At 44.4% G+C, this 25,376-nt stretch overlaps 1 protein-coding gene across 1 annotated transcript in view; it reads right to left on the reverse strand.

Annotated features, from left to right (window-relative positions):
• COL9A3 (collagen type IX alpha 3 chain) overlaps positions 1–25,376 on the reverse strand; it is a 322,714-nt gene that overhangs the window by 212,732 nt on the left and 84,606 nt on the right. Inside the window, exons 5-10 of the mRNA XM_069650770.1 lie at positions 17,094–17,147; positions 10,660–10,695; positions 10,145–10,168; positions 9,281–9,334; positions 7,745–7,798; positions 3,079–3,120 (exon numbers count right to left, since the gene is read on the reverse strand). Of these exons, the coding sequence (XP_069506871.1) occupies positions 3,079–3,120; positions 7,745–7,798; positions 9,281–9,334; positions 10,145–10,168; positions 10,660–10,695; positions 17,094–17,147 (264 nt within the window). The remainder of the gene's footprint in view (positions 1–3,078; positions 3,121–7,744; positions 7,799–9,280; positions 9,335–10,144; positions 10,169–10,659; positions 10,696–17,093; positions 17,148–25,376) is intronic.

Here is a 25,376-nt window from a genome sequence, read left to right on the forward strand (position 1 = left end):
AGGAAGCTAAATGTTTTGCTGCCAAAGGATCCGGTACCATCCCCATGTAGGGGGACACCCACAAGGATGAAGCAAAGGAGACTAAGGACTATGAGTACTCTAGTCACTATGGTGAGTATGGTGAGTAACATTAATTTATTGATGATTCATACCCAGGTCAGCGGAAGTGGGATGACTGTCACTGACCACAATCTCCTCTCCATCTCCCACCTTGACATTACCCCCATAATTAATTTGAGCGACTAGATAGCTTTAAAAAGTCAGCACCCTTCTCTCTGAAGCACAAACCTTCTTTGTTATGCTCCTACAAGTATCCATCTCCCAAATGACTCAATAAGAAGTCATAGGGCACTACATCTCTTGTATGTCAAACGCATTCATCTTGCTAGGTGACTTTAATATCCATTTTGACTCCCCAGTAATACCCTTACGAAAGCATTCTCTACATTATGCAGCTCTCTCTATCTCATCAAGAGCACTTTCTCACTCACTCTGGGGGTCACACTTCTGAATTGGTAACCTTTAAAGGCCTGTCAGAAGACTACTCTTCTACTTGCTTGGTCCCTTCTACATTAGCATCCTTCACCTCTTCCCTTTCCCACTTCTCAGGGACCCACTTCTTTCGTTCACTCAAAGGCATTTCTAGGAAGAATCTGTCCCACCTGCTTTACCTCTAATTGACATCATACACTCTCAAGTCCTATGTAACACAACTACAAAGGTATTACAGGTAAGGCCTTCTGTACACTAGCACCCAGCAAAATCTCCCTCATAAAACACAAATCCAGAGTTTTTTACATCTAATATATTCAATCACACCATAAATAAGTTGAGAATTGCTCAAAACCGTACACAACCTTTCTTAACCCTTAAGCTGTATCACTCCCCACACCTCCGTCACTGAACTTTCCCATACACGTCTCACTGCTTTTAACAAAATAACTGATAATATAAGGGCCTGCTTTGCTACACCTGACACCCATGAGGGAGCACCCTTAACAATCACTCTGCCTCCCTCTCCTGATCCTAGTAGTTCCTTCCATGTGTTTCCTTTATCCTTCCAACATCTATGAAGATTAGTCACCTTGATTAAAACCACAAACTTGATCACAATCCCTTTCCTTCCTCTTTCGTCCAGTATGCCTGACATTTTCCTGACTGCGTAATTTCTCTGTCCTTCTCTGAAGACTACTTTCCCTCCTGACATACACGCTTATACGAAATTTGTTAAAAATTCCTCCCTACACGCTAACTTCACCGGCAGCTACAGACGAATCACCATGATATCCTAGATCGTCAAATAGCTTTAAAGTATTGCTATCTCCCATTTGCAAGACTTTATCTCCAACAATAACATCTTGGGTGCCTTCCAGTCCTGTGTCCATTCTAGGCATGGGATGAAACCTCCCCTCCTTTCCATTTGGGATGATTCCACAGAAGCAGCTGATGCTGGGATGCCCACTACAATCTGCCTCTTAGACCACTCTGCTGAATTCAATACTGTTGACCATAACATTCTCGTTGAACATACCGAGCAGGCACTCCATCACTCCCCATTGGCTCTGCAATGGTTTAAATCCTTTCATAAAGACAGGGCCCATTAGGTAGTATGTGGCCCTTTCTGCACCTTGATCACTCGTATTTACTGTGGTGTTACTCAAGTTTCCCACTGTTCCACTTATTATTCAACAATTTTATCTGACCTCTCTTTAGGGTCATCCAACAGTTTAACATCAGGTATCACTAATATGTGGATGATACCCAACTCTACATGTATCTGTTTAAATCACCTGATCAATTCCTTCAGCTGGTCCTCTGCCTTGATGCCATCCCAACATGGCTGGCCAATAGCTGGCAAAAGCCTAACCAAAATAAAAAGAAACTTCTAATACTAGCCTTTTAGTGTAGCATTGCTAACTTTCCTCTCCGTTCACCACTCCACTCCTTTCTTTCCTCTGTTCCTCCCAATAACAAACCAGTTCGCAACTTAAGGGTGCAGCATATTACAAATATCAGGTGCAGTTGCTTTTTCCAGATTAAAATATGCATATTCTTTCTGCCTTTCATTCCCTCTAAACTTAGATCCATAGTCGCAGGAGCTAGATTAGATTCTTGCCTCGACTGCTGTAGCTCTTCGTACTGCGGTCTACCCGCCCTTACCTTATCCCTCCTTCAGTGGCTCAAAACACTGGTGTTAGAATTATTCTGGGCTTTCAGAAAATGATCGCATTTTAGCTGGCAGATGATCTCTTCACTGGCTAAATACATCAGACAGAACTCATTGGACATGTCTATGCCTTGTCCATATGTCTCTCTCGAGTACTGCCCCGGCTTGTTTATGTAACAGTCACCAGATACTCCCCCCAAGAGAACTCAGATCTTCAGACTCAAGTATCCTCATCTTTCCCAAATCGGTGCAGTATTCCAGAACCCATCAGTTCTCTGTTTGGGGTCGTACACTTTGGAACTCTTTCACTCTCAATCGCAGGCTCGGCCAACGCCACTTCAAATTCCATGCCTTACTCAAATCCTTCCTCTTCAAAAGTCAGTCTCCGCCACCCTTAGGTCACGTGACCATGACATGTGTTTGTTTTATTTTATTATTGCTTATAACGCACTGCAGTCCGCAGGCATCAGGGCGCACATAGAACAAAAAAACAACTTACAACAATGACAAACAAATTAGCTAATGAATCAGCATGAAGAAATCGGAGGTCCTCTGAAACATGACACTCCAAACTGGTGAAATGTATAGGAAGTCAATGCTTGATTTGCATATTTTCTTCAACCCATTATGCACGTGGGAAATTGGTAACTCTAACTCAAAAGAAACAGTTAATGTGTAGCTTCCATAACATATTTAAGTCTGCTTTGCTTGGAGGATGAGGACACGCTTTCCCATAGGTGTGTAAACAAGCATGTGTCTCCAAAAGGGACAATTCATAGCCTCCCAACCAAAGCCCTTGGACAACACCAAAGTAAGATCTATATGAGCTCTGTCTAGGTGAGAAACCCGTTTATAGTTTATAAATTGGACCCAGGGGTATGCACCTATTGTTAAGGGCTGGAAAGATGTACCTGCAGATCTCCTGTGCCATCTGGGAGCACGCCTGGGAGACCCTGTCAAGAAGGAAGCAGAAAATGAGGAGTCAGAGGTCAACAGCAGCACACAACTATCACCCTAAATGCAATTAACTACATTAACTGATCAGAGAGTAAGAATCCATGCTTTCTTCTAAATGCAATCACTACTTGCTTTTTAAATTAGCTATCTTTAGTATTTTACACAAGCATATCACAATTTCTATTTAAATTGGAATTAATGATTTTCAACTGAATACTTGACTCAGGAACAGGGTGGCTACTTTCTGGAATCGGCCAAAATGATCGAGTTCAGAAGCCCAAATGCGTGGTTTGGCAGAATTTTGGCCGTTCGAAAATTCCAAACGGCTGAAAAGTTCTACAGAATCACGCATTCGATACTAGGGGCTGCGGGGGGTGCCCCACACCCTTGCTCACCATATTGTGAGCAGAGATTGCGGGGGTGTCCCACACAGCCGTCCAGAAAAGAAAAAAAAGCAAAGGACCCGGCAGCACCGGTTCCGAATCACGGAAATGAAAGGGAGCAGGCGTTTTAGGGACACAGCGAGTCAGCAGCAAGGTAAGTAGGGGAGTGTGGGTGGGGTTGTGGGTAGGAGTGTGGGCCAAGTCGGAAATGTTCAGGGGAGAAAAGATCAAAGGTTATTTTGGAAAAGTAATCTTCGGTCTTTTCTCCCTCGAACATTTCTACCTCAGTCTTTCAACCCCGATCCCTACTTTCTTGGGGTAACAGAATGCATGTGACAGGCTTCATGTTTCTTAAGGTATGGGGTTTGTAGAGGCATGTGGAGTTGGTGCAGGACCCTTATCAATAGCTATGAAATGGCGATACCCCACTTATTCAGCATAGGGCAAAATGGGTTGTGACCTGGAAGGGTTTCTAGCCTTCATGTTCCCCTCAATCTAGAAGAGTTTCACTTAGGCTCTTGTACCTAAAAGCCTGTTGAAATTGAGCTAATAAGCACTGTAAGTGAGCATATCGAGGAGTGTGTGTGTGTTCAACACCAGACCCCAATACATGAGGTGGACTGCATGGGACTGCCTGTTTTGAACTCGACTGCCTGGTCCACCAGTCTGCTGCAAGCTGCAGGCCAGAGTTTTCAGTAGTTCATTAATAAGAGTCAGCCCTGCTTCCAGAACCCAGAAAAGGTGAATGGGTGCCCCTACCAATGGGCGGGTTCCTTAAATTAAATGGGGGCTGTTAACAAGGTGATGAGCTCTTTTTGGAGGGAAGGCACTGGACTCGCTTAGGCCAATTTGAACAATAGAGCTGTTTGTGGGAGAAAGATGAGCATTAGTGTAGAGCGATATATGAGGTATTACTAACAGTCAGGGTCAGATTGTACTAGAGAACATGTATTTATTTATTTTATTTATTTGTTTACTTAATGCGCCAGAGCCTGCAGGCATCAGGGTGCAGAAAGAGAAGAAGGTTCAATTCAGATACAGAAGGTCAGGACAAAGAGTCATTCGAAGAGAACTGTTTTCAGTTGTTCGCTAAACGTCGTTGGGTTTCTGTCTGCGCACAAATCTTAAGGAAGACTATTCCATAATCGTGCTGCTTGTGCTTGGAAAGACCTACCAAGGTCCTTTACCCGTTTGCTCTTAGGGATAACCAGACGTATAGAGTCAGTAGATCTGGTCATTCTCCTAGAGTGGGAGCACTAATGGAGTCCTTCAAATATTTCGGTTCATTGTCATAAAGGCATTTATGCACCAAGTGAACCTTTAAAGCGAATCATGGCCTCCACCGAAAGCCAGTGTAGGTTTTTACGGTGTGTTGAAGTTTGTTCCCTTCTTGGGATATTTTTTATGATGCGCACAGCATCGTTTTGCAAAATTTGAAGTTTTTGTAGACAACCTTTACCTGCACCAGCCAATAGTGCACTGCAGTAGTCTATCCGTGGCATGATGAAAGCAGGGACTACGGTAGTGCAATTTGCCTCAGGTGATATTGTGCTTTGCTTGTAATATTATGCACTTGCACATCTGCGTTAAGGGAAGCTTCAAGCACAACTCCTAAGGTCTTGACCTTAGTAACAGTGCAGACCTGATGATTTTGAATTGTGAAGCCTGAGTATGTAACATCAACTTTCAAGCGAGCTTGTCAACAGCCAAAAAGGAATAGGTCCGTTTTTGCAGCATTTAGGCACATGCCATTATTGGTCATCCAGCTTTGAATGATGCCATAGATCAGAGACCTTTTATTAGAGTCTTTTTCATAGTCTCCACTAATATTTATAATCAGCTGAGTATCATCAGCATAGTTAGAGAAGCTTACTCCTAACTTAACTAGGAGGTTGCATAGTGGACGGCAGTAGATGTTAAAAAGGGCTGGCGAGAGACATGCGCCCTGTGGCACACTATACCCTAGCCTCTCTGGTTTGGAGTGGGCATCACCCCAGACAATATCTGACATTCTGTTTTGCAGAAAAGATTTAATCCAGAGGGCTGCCTCGTCAGAGCAGCCAGAATTATTATTCAAGCGATTAATAAGTCTTTCATGGTCAAAAGGTCAAAGGCTGCTGAAAGATCTAATAACATCAGCAGCCCGACCTTGCTGTTATCCATGAGTTTAAGCATCTCACTCTGTAGGTCCAGCAAGGCACTTTCTGTGCCATGATGGGACCTAACCCCAGACTGTCTAGGGTGAAAACATCTGATTTCCGACAACCTATTCCCTTTAAAAGGCCAGTTGGGGCAGGGACATAGTAGGTCATGTGTTGGGGATGCCAGGCACATGACAGTCCAACCAGACTTTCTGGGTCACTAGCCTATTGGAAAATGTCCCACTTTTCCCAACAGTGAACCTTATATTAGCTGTGATCTACCACATTAGTCTTTCTTTTATACAGCAAATTCCGCGTTCAGAGCCTGACCACAGAAATTAACATTGCAATAGACACAGTTCATAGCAAGAATATAACAAAAAAGAGGTTGAGTCGTGTAAGCAATTACAGAGCAATCGCTTATTTAAATAGACCTATAGCAAAGTGAATTCAAGAAGAGACCTTCGATTTAGTGTTAGAGATAAGGGAAGGGTCATTTAAGCTTGTTGGGCCTGTGGAGGAGGCTCTTGGAAATGTCTGCTTACACACTTTCTGTTGTTTGGCTACCCATCCTACAGTTCTAGGAAGTTGCTCAAGATCCAGTAGAATGTGCCTACACTTTTAAGGACGAACTTTATGTAAGAAAAACGAGGACCATATAATCTTGTGGTTGCGGGTGTAATTTTGTTTGCAATAGGTTTGTGTATTTTTAGAAAATGTCAATGAAAATAAAAAATAAAGAAGTTAGTATTCACCATATTTTTTTCTGTTAGACAATCTTTCCATAATTGATAGTGTGCAAATGACTTACAGCCATTTTTAAGGCTCCTTTTGGATTCCCAAGATCTGAAGACTATATGCCTTTCCTTACCCAGGCATGTTGGTACTTAGAGTGGTAACAGGTAATTTTTTGACATTCTTGCTGCTGAATATGAATACTTTTGTAATCCATGTTATTGTTTCTCTGGGATGCCAATGCACTTGATATCATATAGTATACCTGATATTGCAACCGTAATTCAAACTGAAAGTGTTTAATGATTTACTGTGAGACATTATGAAGTTTAGCTAGGAAATTAATGTAGTTGTGACAGTTCTTTTATTCGTCAATTGATTTGGGATTTCACTGTCAAATGTGCCTCCCAATCCTTCACATTGTGTTTGTAATGCTAATTTGGCATCAGTGATACATATTGCCACATACATGGGCAATGTAACTGTGGCAGTGGTAGTCTTCTTTAAAATAGCCAATTTGGGCTAATCTAGTTGTTTATCGAAAACATTTAAGGATTCAGGTTGTTTGTGTGAGATTCTATGTGATATGCAAGCCTTGCAAATTCTTAAAAATTCCACTAGACCTGCAGGGCAAGTAGTTTACATACTCGCCCTAAGAGAAATGCAATTGCCCCACGGGGACTGGTGACAAAATATTTACCAGTGCTTTTTGTAAAATTGTGCATGTCGCCATAAGCGCATTTCATATTTGCTTCAATGCTGTCAAGCATGCAAAGTGAAACCTGTATTTGCCATTTACTGCCAACAAAGTGTGTTTGCAGTAAATGAAAAATATGTTTCTAACATCCCCATATTCGCCGGCAAGGTCGAGTATCATGCAAATGGTACTCGAACTTCATAAAAACTACTTGCCAATGCTAGTGGGCTAGTAGATTTTGCAAGCCATGACATGTAATCATAAATTCTTTCTGTACCTGATGAGGTAAAATATCATGTAAATACTAAGCAGCAGCAATTTCTCATTGACGGTAAACGCTAATGGAAGGTGTTTTTGTGGATGTAAATTTACTTACATAAACACATGACTGTGTAGTATATGTGTATGATTTAAGCTAAACAAGGATTTTTTCCAAAAGGATGTTGGATGGGTTAGTTGATGGTACCAAAAAGAGTACAAAAGTCAAGAAGACCAATACAGGCCACCTTATCTTTATCTGCAATCTTCGGGAAATCCTTTCCTTATTTTGGGGGCAACATGGAAACGTGTAGCAAAACACACACCTTGTCCCACACACAGAACATGAGACACATTCCCATTTCACAGATTTCTCAATGCTATGCAAGGCCAGACCAAGACTTACTGGAGGTCCAGGTGGGCCAGGTTGTCCAGCGAGCCCAGGGGGGCCGGAAGGTCCCTGTAAGAAACAGAAAATAAGATGAATCTCCGATCTCTAAGCCAAGAGGAGATTCCCACACCAGGAGGGTGAATGCACTGATTTGTTAAGAGATTCAAGCAACTTACTGGAACAGATCACCTTTTAAAAATAGGGATAGAGTAACTGACATATCAAAACGTAACATCCAGAATGGTTTTCGGGATGTCCACAATGAATACAAATGTGAATGTATACAATGAGTTTCCATGGAATTTATTTGTAGACTGTACTCTTGGGTGGGCTAGCGGCATAGCCCTGATTGAAATGTGAATGCATTGTGTTGTGAACGGCATCAAGTAGCTGACAAAGACAGAAGGTGTGACGCTTTCTTTGCACAAACGGAAATCCTGTTGAGACAAGTGCCACTGAGGTCCCTTCCGTACACTGTTCAATATGAAAGATGCAACAGCTAATACTGTCCCTGCCCTGCCCGGAAAGGAGGATTACATTTTAGTGCATTTCCCACCACGTTAAGTCAAAGAAATATCCCGTAAAAACTGCTCCAAAAGCATTGTAGCAAATGAGCTGGAGTGAGGCTGTTTTTGCAATTATCGAGCAATACAGACCAGCCTTCAGGCGTGTATCACTTTCATACAATTTTATAGGTAAACCGTTTCGAATTATACAATAGTTCTGCAGACAATGAATTATTTAGCAAGTTGTCCATGATGGGGTCCATGATGAGAGAGAACAAAATCATACATAGGGACACAGTATCCAAAAAGGTGGCCGGCACTATTCCACAAATCCATAGATAGGGTTGCTATATTACCCTCCTCTCAACACTGTGAACAGTAGACAATGGTTTAATACATGTTTAGTGTTTAGACGCACCTCTTTGTGTTTGCTTTGTCACCCCAAGTGGGATGGGTATGCCCAGATTTGGGTCTCGTGTCTGCTGGGCCTAGAGACCCAAGCTTCTCCTCACTGATGATGCCCTATGAGGGCGAAACATGTCTGGGGATGTTTGGGGTCTCGTGCAGAAGGGATGTGACCTAGCAATTCGGGCTGGACTGCCCCTTTGAGGGTGGGACCAAGCCTGATTTGCATATGGTCTTTCTGTTTCTGTAATGGCTTGGCAAGCGAAGAACGATGGTCTGGAGGGTTACCCAGAGAAATTGCCAAACGTTTAAGATTAATTCTAACCTTCCAGCCATCACCTCTTTGTTTTTGCTAGCGTTTAGACTATGCCATAGCCAAAACAATAGTAGATTTCCAAACTTTTGCTGGGATAGGTGATACAGAAAGAACCAGGATGGGACATGCAGGCGCTATGCGGACGAACGAAGCTTTGGGTGTTCTTGGCTTTGCCCATGAATGTTAAACCGCTTATCACTACTGATTACTATGTATCCAGAGAAGATTTAATGGTAGGATTAAACCTGCTGTGTTGCCAGAAGCAATAAGAAGCATGCTGGACACCATAGGAACACAAACAAATGCACTACACATGCCACATACCGGAGGCCCCTGCAATCCATTCCCGCCTGGAAGACCGCTGGCTCCGGCTGTTCCCTGGAAAGATAACATGCACAATCACACACAGAAATCCAAAACAAAATACCTCAGTGTGTGGCTAAGGTAGTATTAATGTAAACATGAACCTAATTAGATGCCTTTTAGTGGCCAATCAGCTTGACGCACACAGGTTCATGTCAGGTGCATGCCATATGTTGGCCTGGGATACATGCACGTGGATACAGTGTTATCTTAAACCTCTACCATTCCTGGAAATGGGGCTGAACAGCACTCACACCCTCTCCTCTCTCTTTCACTCTCTCGCTGTCCTCCAGACTTGATCTGGTGCAGGAGGTACCCATGAGGCTTGATAAAGAGAAGGCCTTACGTTTAGTTGTAGGCAGATGCCAACGCTGTCACACCCAGGACCTAATTTTATGTTTGGTAGTGAGTTTCTCTGTTTGTGCAGTGAGCATGCATGTCTTGTTCAACTGAGTTAGCCATCGGCTTCTGCTAGTTAGTGCCCATTCCCAGCCAGTTCGGTTTAGAAGACTGGCCACCTTAAGATATTATACACATACAGTGAAATGGTTTTCTCTTCTATAAATGTGCCCTTGCCCTTAGGTTCAGCGAGAAATTGACTATGCTGTACCCTTAGTATCAGATATACCAGCCGGTGCAGCGTCATTGCACGCCTGGTCTGAGCCTGCCGCGATGTGAGATTGGTTGTATGATTGCTGAGGGCAGCCCGCAATTCCTGAGAGGAAGACCTCAGGGATTACCAAGTGGCAGCATGGGACATTAGGTTGTGGCTCTGCCACAGCGCTGTGCACAGCCCTCTAATATTTTCATAACTCATGTACTTACTGGTGGTCCGGGCGGCCCCCTTCCCTGTGAACATAACAAGAAAGAAACGAGTTAGGGGTAACACCAGAAAGAAAAAAATGAAAACCTATGATCACATGAAGACTTCACGCAAGCAAGTACGTATAGCGCAGGCAGCAGCCATGAGAACGTCCCCCAAAACACAGAATAACAAGGCTAGCACCGGTGGCAGCAGTACTGGATTCCCTGCATACAGCAGAGTGTGTATATAGTGCCTGCAGCAGAAGGGCAAACTTTCCACACAGATAACAGGTATAGTGCAGGTAGCAATGCCCGCTTCCCTCGGGTGCAAGTATAGCATGTGCAGCAGAGAAAGCTTTTTTCACACACAGAGAACATGTAGAATGCATATAGCACAAACTTCTCTACACATAGAAAACATATGCCGAGGACAGCAACTGTTCAATCCTGACTCAGACATACAACATGTAAATCATGGGTTGTGACAGTGTGCGTGTGGCTAAAGCATATGGTCCCATACGCCATGTGATACTTACTGCTGGTCCTTCTGGTCCTGCTGGTCCAGGATCTCCCTGTAAAGGGAAAAGAATACACTGTAGATGCTTTGCAAGGATCATTAATACATGGATTCCATTACTGAGGATCTCACGGCCAAACAGAATGCTTGGAATGCAGTCGCTAACTAACAGTATTTCTTTCTTTCTAAAATTCGGACTTCAGGGCCAACAAGTAGCAGATAGCACTAGCCTTTATCGGCCATGCAAAGATATCTTCACAACAATGGAAAGTGGGTTTCCTGAAACCATCAAGATATTTGGGAATGCCGCAGAAGACAGAACATGTCTGAGCACAAGGGAAAACAAGCCGCAGCAAAACAAAATGTGCTTTTAAAAGCTCCATCGACAACTCTCTACCCAATTTACACAGATCCACTCGCTCCTACAAAATGGCAGCTGCTATTACAGAGCTTTTACTAGGATGCGCACATTATGCTTCACGTAGCAGCTGACTGGCACTCAGCCCATTCTAATAACTATCTTCAGGAGCTCTGACAGAGCGCTAAAGCTGACATAAGCAGACCTAAACATTGAAAATGCAGAAACAAAAGACAGTGTAGCAACAATTTGATGTTTCCTAAAGTGCCGATAGCCTTATAAATGTTGGGACGGATATTACCCATCCCACCCTCTTTAAAGCTTAATTATAACATTGGAAAGTTGTCGAGGCTTTGTGAACAATGGGTCATAAGTGGGCCTTAGCCACTGTCTTAATGACTGCTATAGCTGCCCCCCCCCCAATCTTTCTCATGAATGATTAATGTCTTTCTTATCCACCATTAGCACCCTGGGTGCTTGGATCGCAAACTCTAACTACCAAAATATTCTTGAACTTTCCAAGCAGCCTGCTGTTGACTGCACCAGCTCTGCCACCCCGCCTCCGCCATTTCCCTTCTGCCTCCCTCCACTCCTTCACTGTGGTGTTGACATTCATGACATAGTAAAGCTTACAAACTTCTTCAACAGAAAAAGGTGATCTTGGTGAGCCTATAAGTGTGGCACCCAATGACGATGTTGTGTCAAACTTTCAAAACCTTTGTTCAGTCCACTGGGGATTTTTTTTCCAGTTTAGTGCTGTTTGGCAGGTTCATGTATTTTTCTAACAAGAGACCAATACAAATCTGGTGGGTGCATTTGGGCTGATTTGCATACCCACAATGCCTTGCTGATGTGGCTCTGAACTAGAGGTGAACTTCCAGCTACGGCCACTAGGTGACGTTGTGGAATGTTTGGCTTGCCTCAAATAGATGGATTAACCTACTCTACCAAGAGAGAAACAGATAAGTGGCGGAGGTACGCGAGTAACGGGTTCAGCCTTCCCGTATGATCGCTCTCAGTGTGGGTCACTATCCCCACCTCCACCTACTCGTGATGGCCTCATGTGCATGCATATGTTACATTTCTTATATCTCTCACTACACAACATAAGCAGCGTACAAAACATACAGAAATATTCTGTCTGGTATCATGATACATTTGCACACCAAAAACATGGAAATACTCTTACACTGCATTTGCGCAGGCGCTAAAGTGACGGTGCAGGCACAGAGGATGTTTATGCATGTGCAAAAAAGCGTGTGTGCATGTGCAACTTTACCAGAATGCCACTCTTAAAAAGGGTACCCAGCGGCGAGTAATTGCAGGGGGTGTAGCAAAGAATCAGAATGGTGATGCAACATTTAAGCAGAGAGCAAGAAAGGCAGTCAGGCATCATCACAGAGTAGCTACCCGCAGGAGACCTCGTTAGCAAAGAGCCCTGCAGAGAGCTGGCAGATTCCAATTATATAGCCATTGTGCCAAGTGGCTGGAAGCCTAGGGCAAAGAGCAGCCTCGCTCATAGCAACCCCACTGTGCCAGTCTGGACGTGGAAACATCTTGAGGGATGTAGGGTGCATAGAAAAGGGGAATGGATCATTGCCTAGTCAGAGTGTTTGGACTGTGACTGACTGCACCAGCCCTACGACACCTGAACTGCTCAAACTTCAAGGCCAAAAATTAGCAGGTTGTCAATAAAGTGGCTACCCTGGCCTGGAAAAGTAGCCTACGCTGCACAGTCAGGCTGGCTCTCTGGACATTGCCATGTTGCTGTATGGGCCAGTACTAGCTAATCTGCCCATGCAACACAGTAAAATCTTGAGATAGCTCAGACGTGTGCATGTGTATCAGCGGTTCTGTCATATTTACACTTTGTGTAGGTCGCCTCACAAAAAGACTGATTTTTTTAGGCCGTTTTAGCCGGCCCGCAAAAAGCAAAAATATGACATTGCTTTGCCCCCAACCCCCTCTGCCCGGATGTCCTCGTAATCGGGGAGGTTTCACCCCCGAACCTCCCTTCATCAGCTGCCGCTGCCTCCCTTGCCACCCAAGAAGTCCCAGATTCACTTACCTGTTCTCCCGCGACAGCTCTTTTCCAGGTCCTGATGTTCCTATCAAACCCTGTGCGCACTCGTGTACGGCAGGGGCATGACAGTTCATTTTTAGAAAGACCGCTCTGTGCGGTCTCAGAGCGGTCTTTCTAAATCTATCTTTTTTTTTCGTTCTAAATAAAACTATATTTTCACTTAGGACCGTGTTCGGTTCTATGTCATATTTCCGCTTTTTGTAAGTTGAGCCATGTATGCTACAAGGCATTATGCAGAATGAGCGCTAAGGCCTTGCTATGGGAGTAGAATCATTCCATTGAAACCAGCTTGTGCTATCATTTTGAGCAGGATTAAACATTTTTACAAACTAGCAAGATGGGGGAAATGTCGTGCTAATTTAAGGTGCTGATGCAGCAATTAGGGGTTGAAATTGGATTATTACGGACTGCATTGCCAACAAGAATTGGCAATGAATGCGTGGGTTACGGAAGGTCCGGCAGTGATTGATCGGTTTATATAGTCTGTGCATCGAAAACTTTCCAACGAAAGTAAAATGCATTGAAAGTTTTCGAATGACATTTTTTCCATCTAATGCATTTCTTTTGTATTTTTTTGTTTGCCAATCCCCCATTTTTTACCCTTAAAAACCCATCTCAAACAAAATGAACCCTTTACCCCACACATATATGCATTCGATGGAAACATTTTCGTTGGAAAACTTTCGATGGAAAAAGTTTAGTTGGAAACCTTTTCGATGGAAAGACTGGATACCTGAAGGACCGCTTGTGGGGTCTGTCAGATGTGCTACCTGTCACTATAACTGATTATGGAGCCTGTTGTAGAAGGGTAAGGGGCTTTACTGCTTACCACTTACAAACATTTAGCTTTTCAAGGCTCGAAAGTGCCTGTAACTGGTGCCCATTGTTTTTTTTGTTGGGGCATGTTTGCCTGGAACCTGATGAGGGTGCACTTGGGGCTGCACCCTGAAACTTGATTTGTAGTGCCAGTAACCCACTGGATGTAGCGTTCAAAGAGACATATATCATATCTTTATTTGTGCCAGGATTTACCCGCACCCCGTACAGTGAACTTTTGGTTATAGGTTGGTGTGCAGTGTATAGTAATTGATAAAATATGTAGTTTAGCATTTATATGACCCAAGGGCTTGGGTCACTACTTTACGTAATCCCGAATAAAATCCTACACACCCTACAGAACCACCAGGAACCTGCTTACTTGACATGAAAAGGTTGTTTCTAGGTGGGATTGGTTGACCAGAGAATGAATGGGACGGCAAGTATACCTAACTGAAGCTGGCTTTCTGGATAGCTCTGTGAAAGAGAGAAACAAAGAGAGTGTAGTTTGCTGGGAGATCATAACACTTGCGGTTCTCTGGACATACTGAATGCTTTGCGTCGTATTTTGATGTGTTGTATAGTAAAGATATTCATTTATTTGTTTTTCTTTTGCTAGTTGATTTTGAGTGCTTTGATTTTACACATATGTTAGTGTCTATTTTTGGAGCATTGTTACTTGTTAATGTATATAAAACTTTGTATTATTTGATTTCATTGTTTCTATAAACTTGATATAAATGCACCAGGAGGGCCAAGGACTATTTGATAACTGTTGTTGTTGGGTATTCGAAACAGGGATAAGCACCTTTGGCTTTTCTGTGTTATGGTCTGCTGTGTGTCGCAGTTGCCCATATGTGGGCTTGGTTCTCTGTAAAAAGGGTTGTTTTGGAAGTACCAGGTTATTTTCCATGTACTTAGCTCTCCTTTCTTCTTGGTCAACGATCAGGAAGCGATCAGCACTAACAAACTGGTATGCAGCTCCCCTGGTCTCGTCCGCGTGGCCTCTTCCATTTTCCCAGTTCCTGTGTTGTCAAGCTTTCCAGAGAAGCATCAATCTACATGAGGGGGCAATAGCAACCTGGGGACGCACTCAAACCTCTTGTTTTGAGCCAGAATCTAGGATATGAAAGTTTGAAGTAAAGCGTTTCATGTGATTGGTTTATGTAGGGGTCAGCAACTTGTGTTTTGGACTAGGTCCCCATGATCCTTCACCATTGATTTTGCTGGCTAGGGATGATGAGACTTGTAGTCCAAATCATCTGGAGGGTCAGAAGTTGCAGATCTCTGGTTAAGGGGCCAGATGTGATGCAATCTACCCACTGGCTAACTGTGGCTCTTCAAACCCCAGGTTTGGCATTAGATTTGGGCTGTGTTGCTGGCTTGTAAGGGAACAAACGTACACTCTCTAGAATTGGAGCTACATTAGACCCCTGTGCTGCAACAGGACTGTTCCGATCAAACTCAAGTAGTCTAAGACCATTCAATTCCCATTGGTGCTTTTGGTCAAAAGTACTTCTAAATATCCCTTTCTCACCTTGTATTCAAGTTCTCCTCTACAGTCCCTTCATTTCTACAGAGTCTTAGTCAATGTCACTTACCCAACGTGGTTTAAAATGTGCAATTTGCTGCACCTTCTAAATAAAACTGAAAGGACACTAAATTCCTTTTCAAACAACATATTTGTCACTACTGTTCTTTAGCGAAACCCTGACCACGTCTCTTGAAAAACTGTCCTTCAATTTTATCCTGCTTTGAACAATGTCATTGTCCCATTGCCACATTTATTTCTTCCTTAACATTTCTTGGGGTGAACCACCAACCAATCCTTATTTAACCTACAATTTAATTTAAATCCTATGCAGCTTTAACCATTGCTACTGACATTCGATGCTTCAAATGCTACCATTCGCCACTAATTTTCTTGAAACGCTCCTGTGCAAGAATCCCCAAAGCCCTTTTCATTTCTCTTAAAATCCCAACCACTGTTGGCCATTGTTACCGGCCTAGAGTGTATTTTACTATGTAGCACTTGGTACCACTTTCCTAAAATGTCCTTGAGATTCCACAACCACCTGTAAAGGGACCTTCAAATGCCAGCCCCTGTTGAAGAATGTGACTGGCAATAAGTGCTTTGAAATGCGCCATTTGCACCAGTATCACTACTCCCTTTCTCTCCCCCACCACCTTGCCATGGTGCCACCCAACTGTTTTGGTGGCCATGCTTGCGTTTTGGGCCAGTCCAACCTTGCCTAGCCCAGAGGCCTGTATGCCGCAAATAGAGCATAGCAACGACTTTTCAAATATGTATTCAGAGGTGGGAAGAGAATTCAAGACATGCTGGGCCTGGAGCTTTGCATCCTTCCTCGGTCAATAGAAGACATTTTATGCAGTTGGGTGATAGCAAACAATAGAAACCTGCATTCCCTGCTATGCTGCATTTCCCGCTGGCCACCATCTTCCCTCCCTTTGCCACCTCCCTCCCTTGCTTGTCCAATGGACTGGACCTTCAGTGAGCCCTACCTGCATGCCCTCGGTGTCCTCTCTGTGCCATGCTCTCACCTCCATGCTCTCCTGGCTTCTCTCCATTCCTCCGCTCCTATACTTTGTGGCTCTGTCTCTATTGCGCCACATCTGTCACTGTGCCACCATGTTCCCGGCTGCCTTTTTTCTTCCACCTCCAGAAACCTTCCACGCAATTGGCTCCTGCCCGGGTGCCAATTGCCTTCAAGGCCCATGCGGTCCAAATGAACCAGTCAGCAATGACCCTTCTGTGAATTATCCTGGCAAAGGGATGAGAAGGAGGGCGTCAACGATGCCCACATTTTCACCGAATTTGGGGGTTCCCTTGCCGATTAATTTCCCCTTCACTACAAGAAAAAAAGTTGAAAACCTCAGAGGGGTTTTAACATTTTCATCTACACCTCTTGGGTGGAGGTAAACATTGAAGAATGTTTCCTGAGGTAATTCAACTCATGAGCAGGTGGTATTTACCACATTTGGGATTCATTGGCATGCCACATGAGGTCAATTCTGCCTGGCTCTTAATGTGGCAGGCGTGAAAAAAAGGCACTTTTTAAAAAATTCTGTCTGTTTTTACAATGACTGCGAAACTCATGAGGGCCTCAGAAGGTATTACTTTTATGGTGCATGCTATACAAATGGTAATTATTACTATTTCTAAGAGGTGACTTACCCGTGCTCCTGCTGGACCATCAGGGCCTGGCTTGCCATCAGGACCTGTTAAACCCTGGAAAGAAGAAAAAAAAGTTAACACAAACAGTGACTCCTATTTCTCAAATGTTACTCTGCATCCCAGAGAATGATGTAGAATTAAACATTTATCAGCTGGGTCTTGCGCTAAAGGTCGCCGTCTACATGAATATGCATGTTGAATTAAGCTGAAACTGACTGGAGTGTCTCCAACAGGTCGGTAAGTCAGAAAACCCCTGAGCCTGTGACACAGTCAGTTGGTGGCATGTCAGTCGTACACGTATGAAAGGGCAAAAAGGGTTGGGGCAAACTAATTCCCAAACCAGGTACACAGCAGGCAGCAATTGGATACTCTCTAGACATACCCGCCTTCCAGAAGCAGTCCTGGCAGCCCACTAACATGCGTCTGACACTACTTGCATTTAGATAAGAGTCCAATATGTTTTTAACTCTACCAATCTTTCTTCAACCAATCCATGTGAGCCACACCTATCCGAAAATGGGGAAGCAGCAAACCACGCATGGCCATCCTTGTGGCTAACCCAAGAAAAATGGGGCTAAGCTTTCAAGCCGCATCTGGGAGTACTGAAACATCAAGGATTAACTAGGCATACCCAAAACACTGACACCCGACTGAAAACAAAAATACACGCTAAAGGGATAGAACATTTTTCTTCCAAAACAAACATATGCCTCATTTCTCTTAAGCCCTGTCAACCGCATGCATGCATTACACTGGTGTGACCCAAACAGAGTGAAATGCCCGTGGTTCTTCAATATCTGACTATCTTTGTGTGGTAGGGCTGAGGCCGTCAGCTTACTGAATTATAAGACCAGAACAAGACTATGCATGATTTGAAATCCATATAATACATATAAATAGGGATTATTTGTATATTGTTTTGGTCATTTTATTTCTGGTGTTTCGACAAGCCTATCACTCGTCTTTGGGTGAGAAAGTCACTGTTCAGAAAGACCGGCTGTGGCCCATCGGTGGGGAATGGGAGGTCCCAGCAACCCCATGTTTAAACCATTTTGGCCACCAAAATGATCGATAATAGTGGGCACACCATCATGCAGAACAGATGATGTGTTCCTTGTGCATTCTCAGTACAGGGGCTCACAATTTCGGCAAGGTTGTAACAAGTCAGTAGAAGTAATGCAGGCTTGAATGCCATGGCTCTCTGTGCCTACTGTACTGCCTACAGGGGTAGCTGTGTTTCAACCGCACCCCACGGAAGATGCCCAAAAAGGCAGCCACACCTGTTTGGGATTTGCTGTTGGTGCTCTTGTTCAGAGGAGAATTGCCTAGCACTTTGGTACTGGACTGTCCATGAAGGCAGAGAAAGCCGGATATGCAAATGCATGTTACTCTTCGGCTATGGTGGCACCGACAGCTAAAACATTATGTGGACCCTCCTGGGTGGGCACCAGCCCATAGAAGAGGTGATTTGGCATTTTCCATTCCCAGTAGATGGCCTCCGACACTTGCTGCTCATTTTGTGCCCATTTCAAGGCACGGGGCACTTCAAGTGTAGATGCATTTGCTCCTGAATTAATATAGATGCAATCAGGGGCGCCGAGTATGGGGGGGCTGAGGGGCCTGGGGCCCCCCCCAGCAAAATGAAGTCGGGGCTGAGCCCCCCCCCCCCGCCAGAGTGAAGAGACGCAGTATGGATGGCCCTTTGTTCCATCCACACTGTGTCTCTCACTGGCGGCCCGGGTAAAAGCCGGGGAAAAACGATGTTTAGAAATTGTGGGACAGATGCAAAGCAAGAGGCTCTTGCTTTGCATCTGTCCCTCAATTTCTAAAACTCGTTTTGGGTTGGTGTATTTGTACATCTGTGCACCCCTCTCACCAAGAGGGGTGCACAGATTTAGAGGTACACCCAACCCAGAAGGATTTTTAGAAATGGAGGTACAGATGCAAAGCAAGTCTGTCCCTCAATTTCTAAAAATCGTTTTGGGTTGGGTGTATTTGTACATTTGTGCACCCCTCTTGGCAAGAGGGGTGCACAGATGTAGAGCTACACCCAACCCAAAACGGTTTTTAGAAATGGAGGCACAGATGCAAAACAAGTCTGTCCCTCAATTTCTAAAAATCGTTTTGGGTTTGGTGTATTTGTACATCTGTGCACCGCTGTTGCCAAGAGGGGTGCACAGATGTAGAGGTACAGCCAACCAAAAACGATTTTTAGAAATGGAGGCACAGATGCAAAACAAGTCTGTCCCTCGGTTTCTAAAAATCGTTTTGGGTTTGGTGTATTTGTACATCTGTGCACCCCTCTTGGCAAGAGGGGTGATCAGATGTAGAGGTACATCCAACCCAGAAGGATTTTTGGAAATGGAGGTACAGATGCAAAGCGAGGGAGGGAGCAGGGGCAGGGAGAGGGCAAATGAGACTGTTTGCATGTCTCTGAGTGTGCACGTGGTGAGGGTGAATGCTATGGGCGGGGAGCAGAGGCGTATGAGCCAGCACTTTCTAGTTGAGCTACCGTATTTGAAATGGGGCAATGCTGCTACTCCTCAGTTAGCTCTCTATACTCTTGATGGGATAGTACTGCTGTAACAGAGCTTCTATAATTGTTGAATCTTCTCAGCGATAATACTATGATTTTGTTGAGGCAATGCTAGTTCATCTTAGTGGGGCTGCTATACTTTTGATGGGACAACATCAACACTTCTCAGTTGAGCTGCTACACTCTTATTGACAAGGCCCCAGCACTTCTAAACAGATGTATTTCTTATTATTTTAATTGGTTATTTATAATGCGTGTACTACCCAGAGGTTTCTAAGCGCGGACTGAGGGAGCAAACCTGTGTTGTGCGGACCGAGGGAGCGAACCTGTGTTGCGCGGACCGAGAGAGCGAACCTGTGTTGCGCGGACTGAGGGATCGAACCTGTGTTGCTCTGTGACGTCTTGCTTCCAAGGCGAGCACATTGCCCTGAGCTATCATTCCGATACTCTAAAGATCTGAAGTACATTTAATGATACAGAACCAGAACTATTGAGCAAGTCTGTCATCATCAGAATAACTCAACACTGTCGTGGTTATACAAGAGCTCATATATTTAAAGGGATGGAATTACTCAGAATGTAGCAGCACTATTCAATAACCCAAAGTTCTTAAGCATAGTTAATGTGAAAATACTACACTTCTCACCGTTGGGACCAGTACTGCCACTTCTCACAGAGGCTTCTACACCTTTTATGGGGCAGCACTGATCCAGCCTACTGCTCACATGCTCAGAATTGTCATTTCTCAGCAGGACTGCAACACTATACCATTGTGTTCTGTATCTTGAGTGCTTCTTCACCAACAATGTGGATTCATGGCTCTCTCCCAGTGTCAAAATAGTAGATCTGTCTACATTCAATTGGCAACTAGCATGTCCGTAACTGCCTGCTGTCCATAAACTGCCGCTCAGGATGTTTGGAGCCGTGATGGGGCAAGGGATAGAAGGCTCGAGCCTGTCGGATAGCAGAATCAGCAGGGTCTTAAAACCTGCTCACTCCTTCTGGAGGGGCTATGGGGCAAAATGAGCCTGATCCTACATACAGGGGGTTGTTAACCCTTTATCTCTCCTGAATGAAAGAATGAGCTCTCTCAGACACAAGTTATCACCCCTGCACATACATTGAATGAATATGGTATGGATCTATAGATCGAGAAAACTGGAGTGACAATTCAGAGTGTTTTAACAGAAATATAATTGCCTTCCCAGATGGGGGACTGACTCCATTAATATACATGGGGTCACTGAGATGACCAAGAGGGAAAATGTACATTCAGTTGTGAGATTACCAGCAACGGGCGTTACTATGCTCCAAGGAGTGAGGTGCCCACTCAATATATCACACTGTTTATAGGTGTGAGACCCATCCTGAATGCTTGCCCAAAGAGCCTTGGCCAGAGTTTCACACTGAAGAAGTGAGCATGTGATCCGGGGTCTGCAGCCCACACACACGCAGGGGATTCCCATGCTCCCATTTGCGAGATTTGCACCAAATTAGTGAGATAGTGCTCCAAGGTAGGAGGCACACGCACAGTCTTTGCTCTGACGTTTGACACACTCACAGGATTGGACAGCATTTCGTTCTCCCATCCTAGTTGTGTTGCTCTGCCTTTTGAGGGCTACTACAACCTGGATGATTATAGAGGGGTGGAGTAGGGGCAGTGTTGGCCCACTGGAATGCAACTCGAAGGCTTAAATCTCCTTACTTGACTTTAGTATATGCAGTACATGCTAGCCAATGTTTCCACTGTTCTGCGCTGCGCGTGCCTCCAATCCCCCCCTCCGCGCGCCGTTGCACCAAGTTGCCGACTACATGCAAATTTGCGTTCCTATAACTGCCAGTGATGTCACTTCCTGTATTTGCCCCCCCACCCCCTGGGAAATTCGTAAATCGGTTCCCCTGGATGCAATACCTGTCCTAAGACAGGGGCTCCCTGACAGCACGTGCAGTGCTGTGCATTTGTCAGGGGCCGAGGGTACACTTCAGCATGCCAACACCACTGACAGAAACATAACACGGCCCAAGATGTCGGCGAGTCCAGTCAGTGGGGGTGGGGGGCAGACACTGAAGGCTGCTCAGTTCCCTGCCCTTCGTGGGCAAGGCATTGATTGCAAGGGACTGCTTCACGTTAACTGGTCCCAGCTTGTCACAGGCTGGAGTGGGGTCATCTCGCTTCAGGGAGGGGTGAAGGGAATGAGGAATTAACCTGGTGCTATGTGCGGCCCCTCCTATGCAGTGGTTAGTGCATTAAGTGGGATGAGAAATGAGGGCGAACGAGTCCTGAAACAACATCTGAGCGTGGGACCTGAGAAGGGCCTTCCATAGCTACAGATGTATAAGTAATTAAAGCATCGCTCTGACTAAAGGAGTGGCCTAATAGAGCCGGCCATGTTTTCAGTTTCATACACCTGGCACGAAAAGGAAAAGAATATATTTAAAAAGGTGGATTGAATATAGTATTAGTAGCCTAGTAAATATACGAAAATACAAACATTCTGGATAAAAAAAACGGAATGAAATCAAAATGGGTCAATGCAGGTTCCGATCTTCGTAAGCTTAGGGTCTTGAAGTGTCTGCTGCATACATATGCATTTACCCTGCAGATCAGAATGTCCCATTCTAGTAAGATAGCTGAAGGGTTTAGCGTGCCCTCTGAATTAATATGTGTGTAATTTACAGATCAAGCCACCTCCTCAAAAAACAACAAAAGATCTGTGGTCCCGCCCCCATGCCCCCCCCCCAACAACTGTACAAATGTACTCTCCAATTGGCTACTCATTAAAAAAATGAAAAACATCTTCACTCAGAAAGGTGGAAGGCATGGGCGTGGCTTGGGGTGGCACGTGCTACCCCTGGAATCTGATTGGCCACCTCATGATATGATATGATATGGCATTTATAACGCGCCTATAAATTATCCTAAACCATGATCATTATCTGGCCCCGGGTGCCAGCCCTGCATAAGTCAGTGCCTGACATGTGCCACCCCAGTCAAAAGAGTCTGGACACAAAGGGACTTATTAACAAAGCCAATGGTTTCCTTTTAGCAGCACTGTGCCTTAATCAGTGGGTGTCTGCATGCATCTGTTTTTGGTGTGGTGAACATTGGGCCACTAAGGGATACTGGAAGAGTGCACAGTGGTAATTCTGACCTCAATGTGGAAGTACCCTGAGGCAGCCCATGGTGCAATTTGAAAGGGGTTTGGGGAAGTTCTGGGCACAACATGACAGTGGCTTGGGGCAATTCTGGGGGAAATGTGAAAGTGGCATTCTGTGAATTCAGAGGAATTTTAAAAGTGGAACCCAGCAACGCTATGGGGTAGCATGAAAGCGGCAAGACAGTTCATTGAGCGATGTGAAAGTGGCATTTAGCAAATATTCTCGGGCCAATGTGAACGTTTCTTGTTGTAATTCCAGGGACAATATGTGAAAGTGACATAGGTCCATGCAACAGGGAAGCATGATGTGACAAAGGGTCAGTTCTGAGTATAGCGTGAGAGTGGCCTGGGAAAGTCCTGGGGTTATTGTGAAAGAGGCCTGGGTAAATTCTACGGGCAACATGAAAGTGGCGCTGGAAAATATTGAATAGAGTTAACGATCTCTGAGTTTGATGAACTACCTTAACCCACTGAAGCATTCACTGGTGCTTACCTCAACTTCGGCAAATTTGATTCAAACATACAGCTTAACAAAACAGCACATAGCTAGCAGGTAACATTCAGGAATTGGCTATAACCTTTGGAACAACCTCCCATCTGTTTTGAGATTAAAAATAAACATTTTTAGATTAAAACAAAGCTCAGAAAACTACTCTTTACACAGGAGCTTGACTTTGGACAGATGCTGGACCAAGTAGTTTAGACTCATATCACTAAAACGTAGTCTTGAAGACATTCGAATGCACCCCAGGGATGCAGTGACTATTGCCCCTACTTGTTTTTCACCTATACCCGATACAACGTTTTACTTCTTATGCATCCAGCTTGTTTCTAACTAATCCTCTCCCCATCTTTAACGCTCTGAAGCAACCTTCATAGCATGCACTCTGTATGCAAAATAAAATAAATAAGTAAATAAATGCTGGGGACAATGTGTAAGTGGTATGGGGCAATTCCGCATGCCAAATGTCATGGAGCCATTTTATGAGGAAATCACACAGTGGTACTAGGACAATTTTTGTGGCAAGCGAACATGGCCTTGATCTATCTTCTGAGTTAATGTTAAAGTAAAACAAGGACATCTTTAGAGTGGTGTGAAAGTGGCATGGGGACATCTTTTAGAACAAAGTGGCACTGGCATGCGGAAAGTCTGTGGCAGTATTCTTGGTCAATGTGAAAGTGTCATTGGACGAGTCAGGGCAGTGTAAAGTAGCACAGTGCAATGTTATGTGCACAAAGTGAAATGGTTATGGGGCCATTTTCGGGTGTCAATGTCTAACTACCACAGCCATTTGTGGGGGCAGTGTAAAATTAGCATGGGGCAATTTTTCAGTGGGGATGGGGGGGGGCAATGTAGACCTTAGCATGATGAAGTGCTAAATTGAACTGACACTAACATGACACTGTTGAAATTGACATGGCAATTTAATGGAGGCATGGCAATATCTGGGTATAATATGATTAACTGTGATAATGCTCTCCTCGGACAGTTGAAACTGGCACGTCTGTTTACTGGAGCCAGTGTGAAACTGGTATGGTCATATTCTGGGGGCAATGTGGAAACTGCCACGACAATTCCAAAATTGTTATCTGGGGAACCACTGACTTGACACTGTTGAAATTGGAATGACAATTTCTGGAGCAATGTAGAAACTGGAAGGATGAGTACTTAACTAAGACAAAACGGTCATGGTGCCACAAAACGGTCATGGTGCCAGAGAAACTTGCTTGTCTGTGGCAATCTGACACTGGCGTAGCCATTTTGAAACTAGCACCACAAAGTAATTAGGACAAACTGGAACAACAATTTTCTTGGGGCAATGTTGACACTAACACTTCGAAGAAGATGTCATGTCATTACTCACAGACAACACCAAGCCCTATTCGCAAATCCTGCTGCTAGGTGACTTCAATTTGGGTTATAACGACCCCAATGACTTACAAGCTAAGGCATTATCCAATGTCTTAACTGAACTTGGCCTTACACAAAGAGTCAATCTACCCACGAGAAAGGTAGAACTCTTGATTGGGCAGCAGACTTTAATTCTGAGACTTCTATCTCCTCTATCCTACCGTTAACGTGGACCAATCACTTTTGTATCTCCTTCACCACTCAGACCAAACAAATAGACATCAAAACTAACCAGATAGCTCCACCCTCCACATGAGGAGCAAACGAAATATAACTACGATAAGCTCCTGCCTCTCTTAATACCAACCCTTAACTCCGCTCCAGAATTAGCTGACCCAGCAGAGCTAGTCGAAATATACAACTCCACTATGACCGACCCTAGCTTTAGACGCCATGGCGCCACGCAAATTGTGCAAAAGCAAGCCCAAAGCTCACCTCAACATGTTGTTCACTCCCCCAGTTAAAAGCCATGCACGCAGAAAAAATAAAACTTTAAGCTTTATGGAGAAATCGCCGAACCAAAGAAAACAAACTTAACCTAACCGAATTAGCAAGCAAATACAAAGCTGAAATCCTACGAACTAAAAGAGAAACTTACAATGACTCGATCAACAAAGCCAGTTCCAGCACCAAGGAACTTTTTGCGAGCCTAAGGGAGTTGGAATCCCCCATCGCCC

This window comes from Ambystoma mexicanum, chromosome 3p (assembly GCF_040938575.1).
Source record: "Ambystoma mexicanum isolate Mex_15411 chromosome 3p, UKY_AmexF1_1, whole genome shotgun sequence".
In the NCBI taxonomy this organism is placed as follows: Eukaryota; Metazoa; Chordata; class Amphibia; order Caudata; family Ambystomatidae; genus Ambystoma; species Ambystoma mexicanum.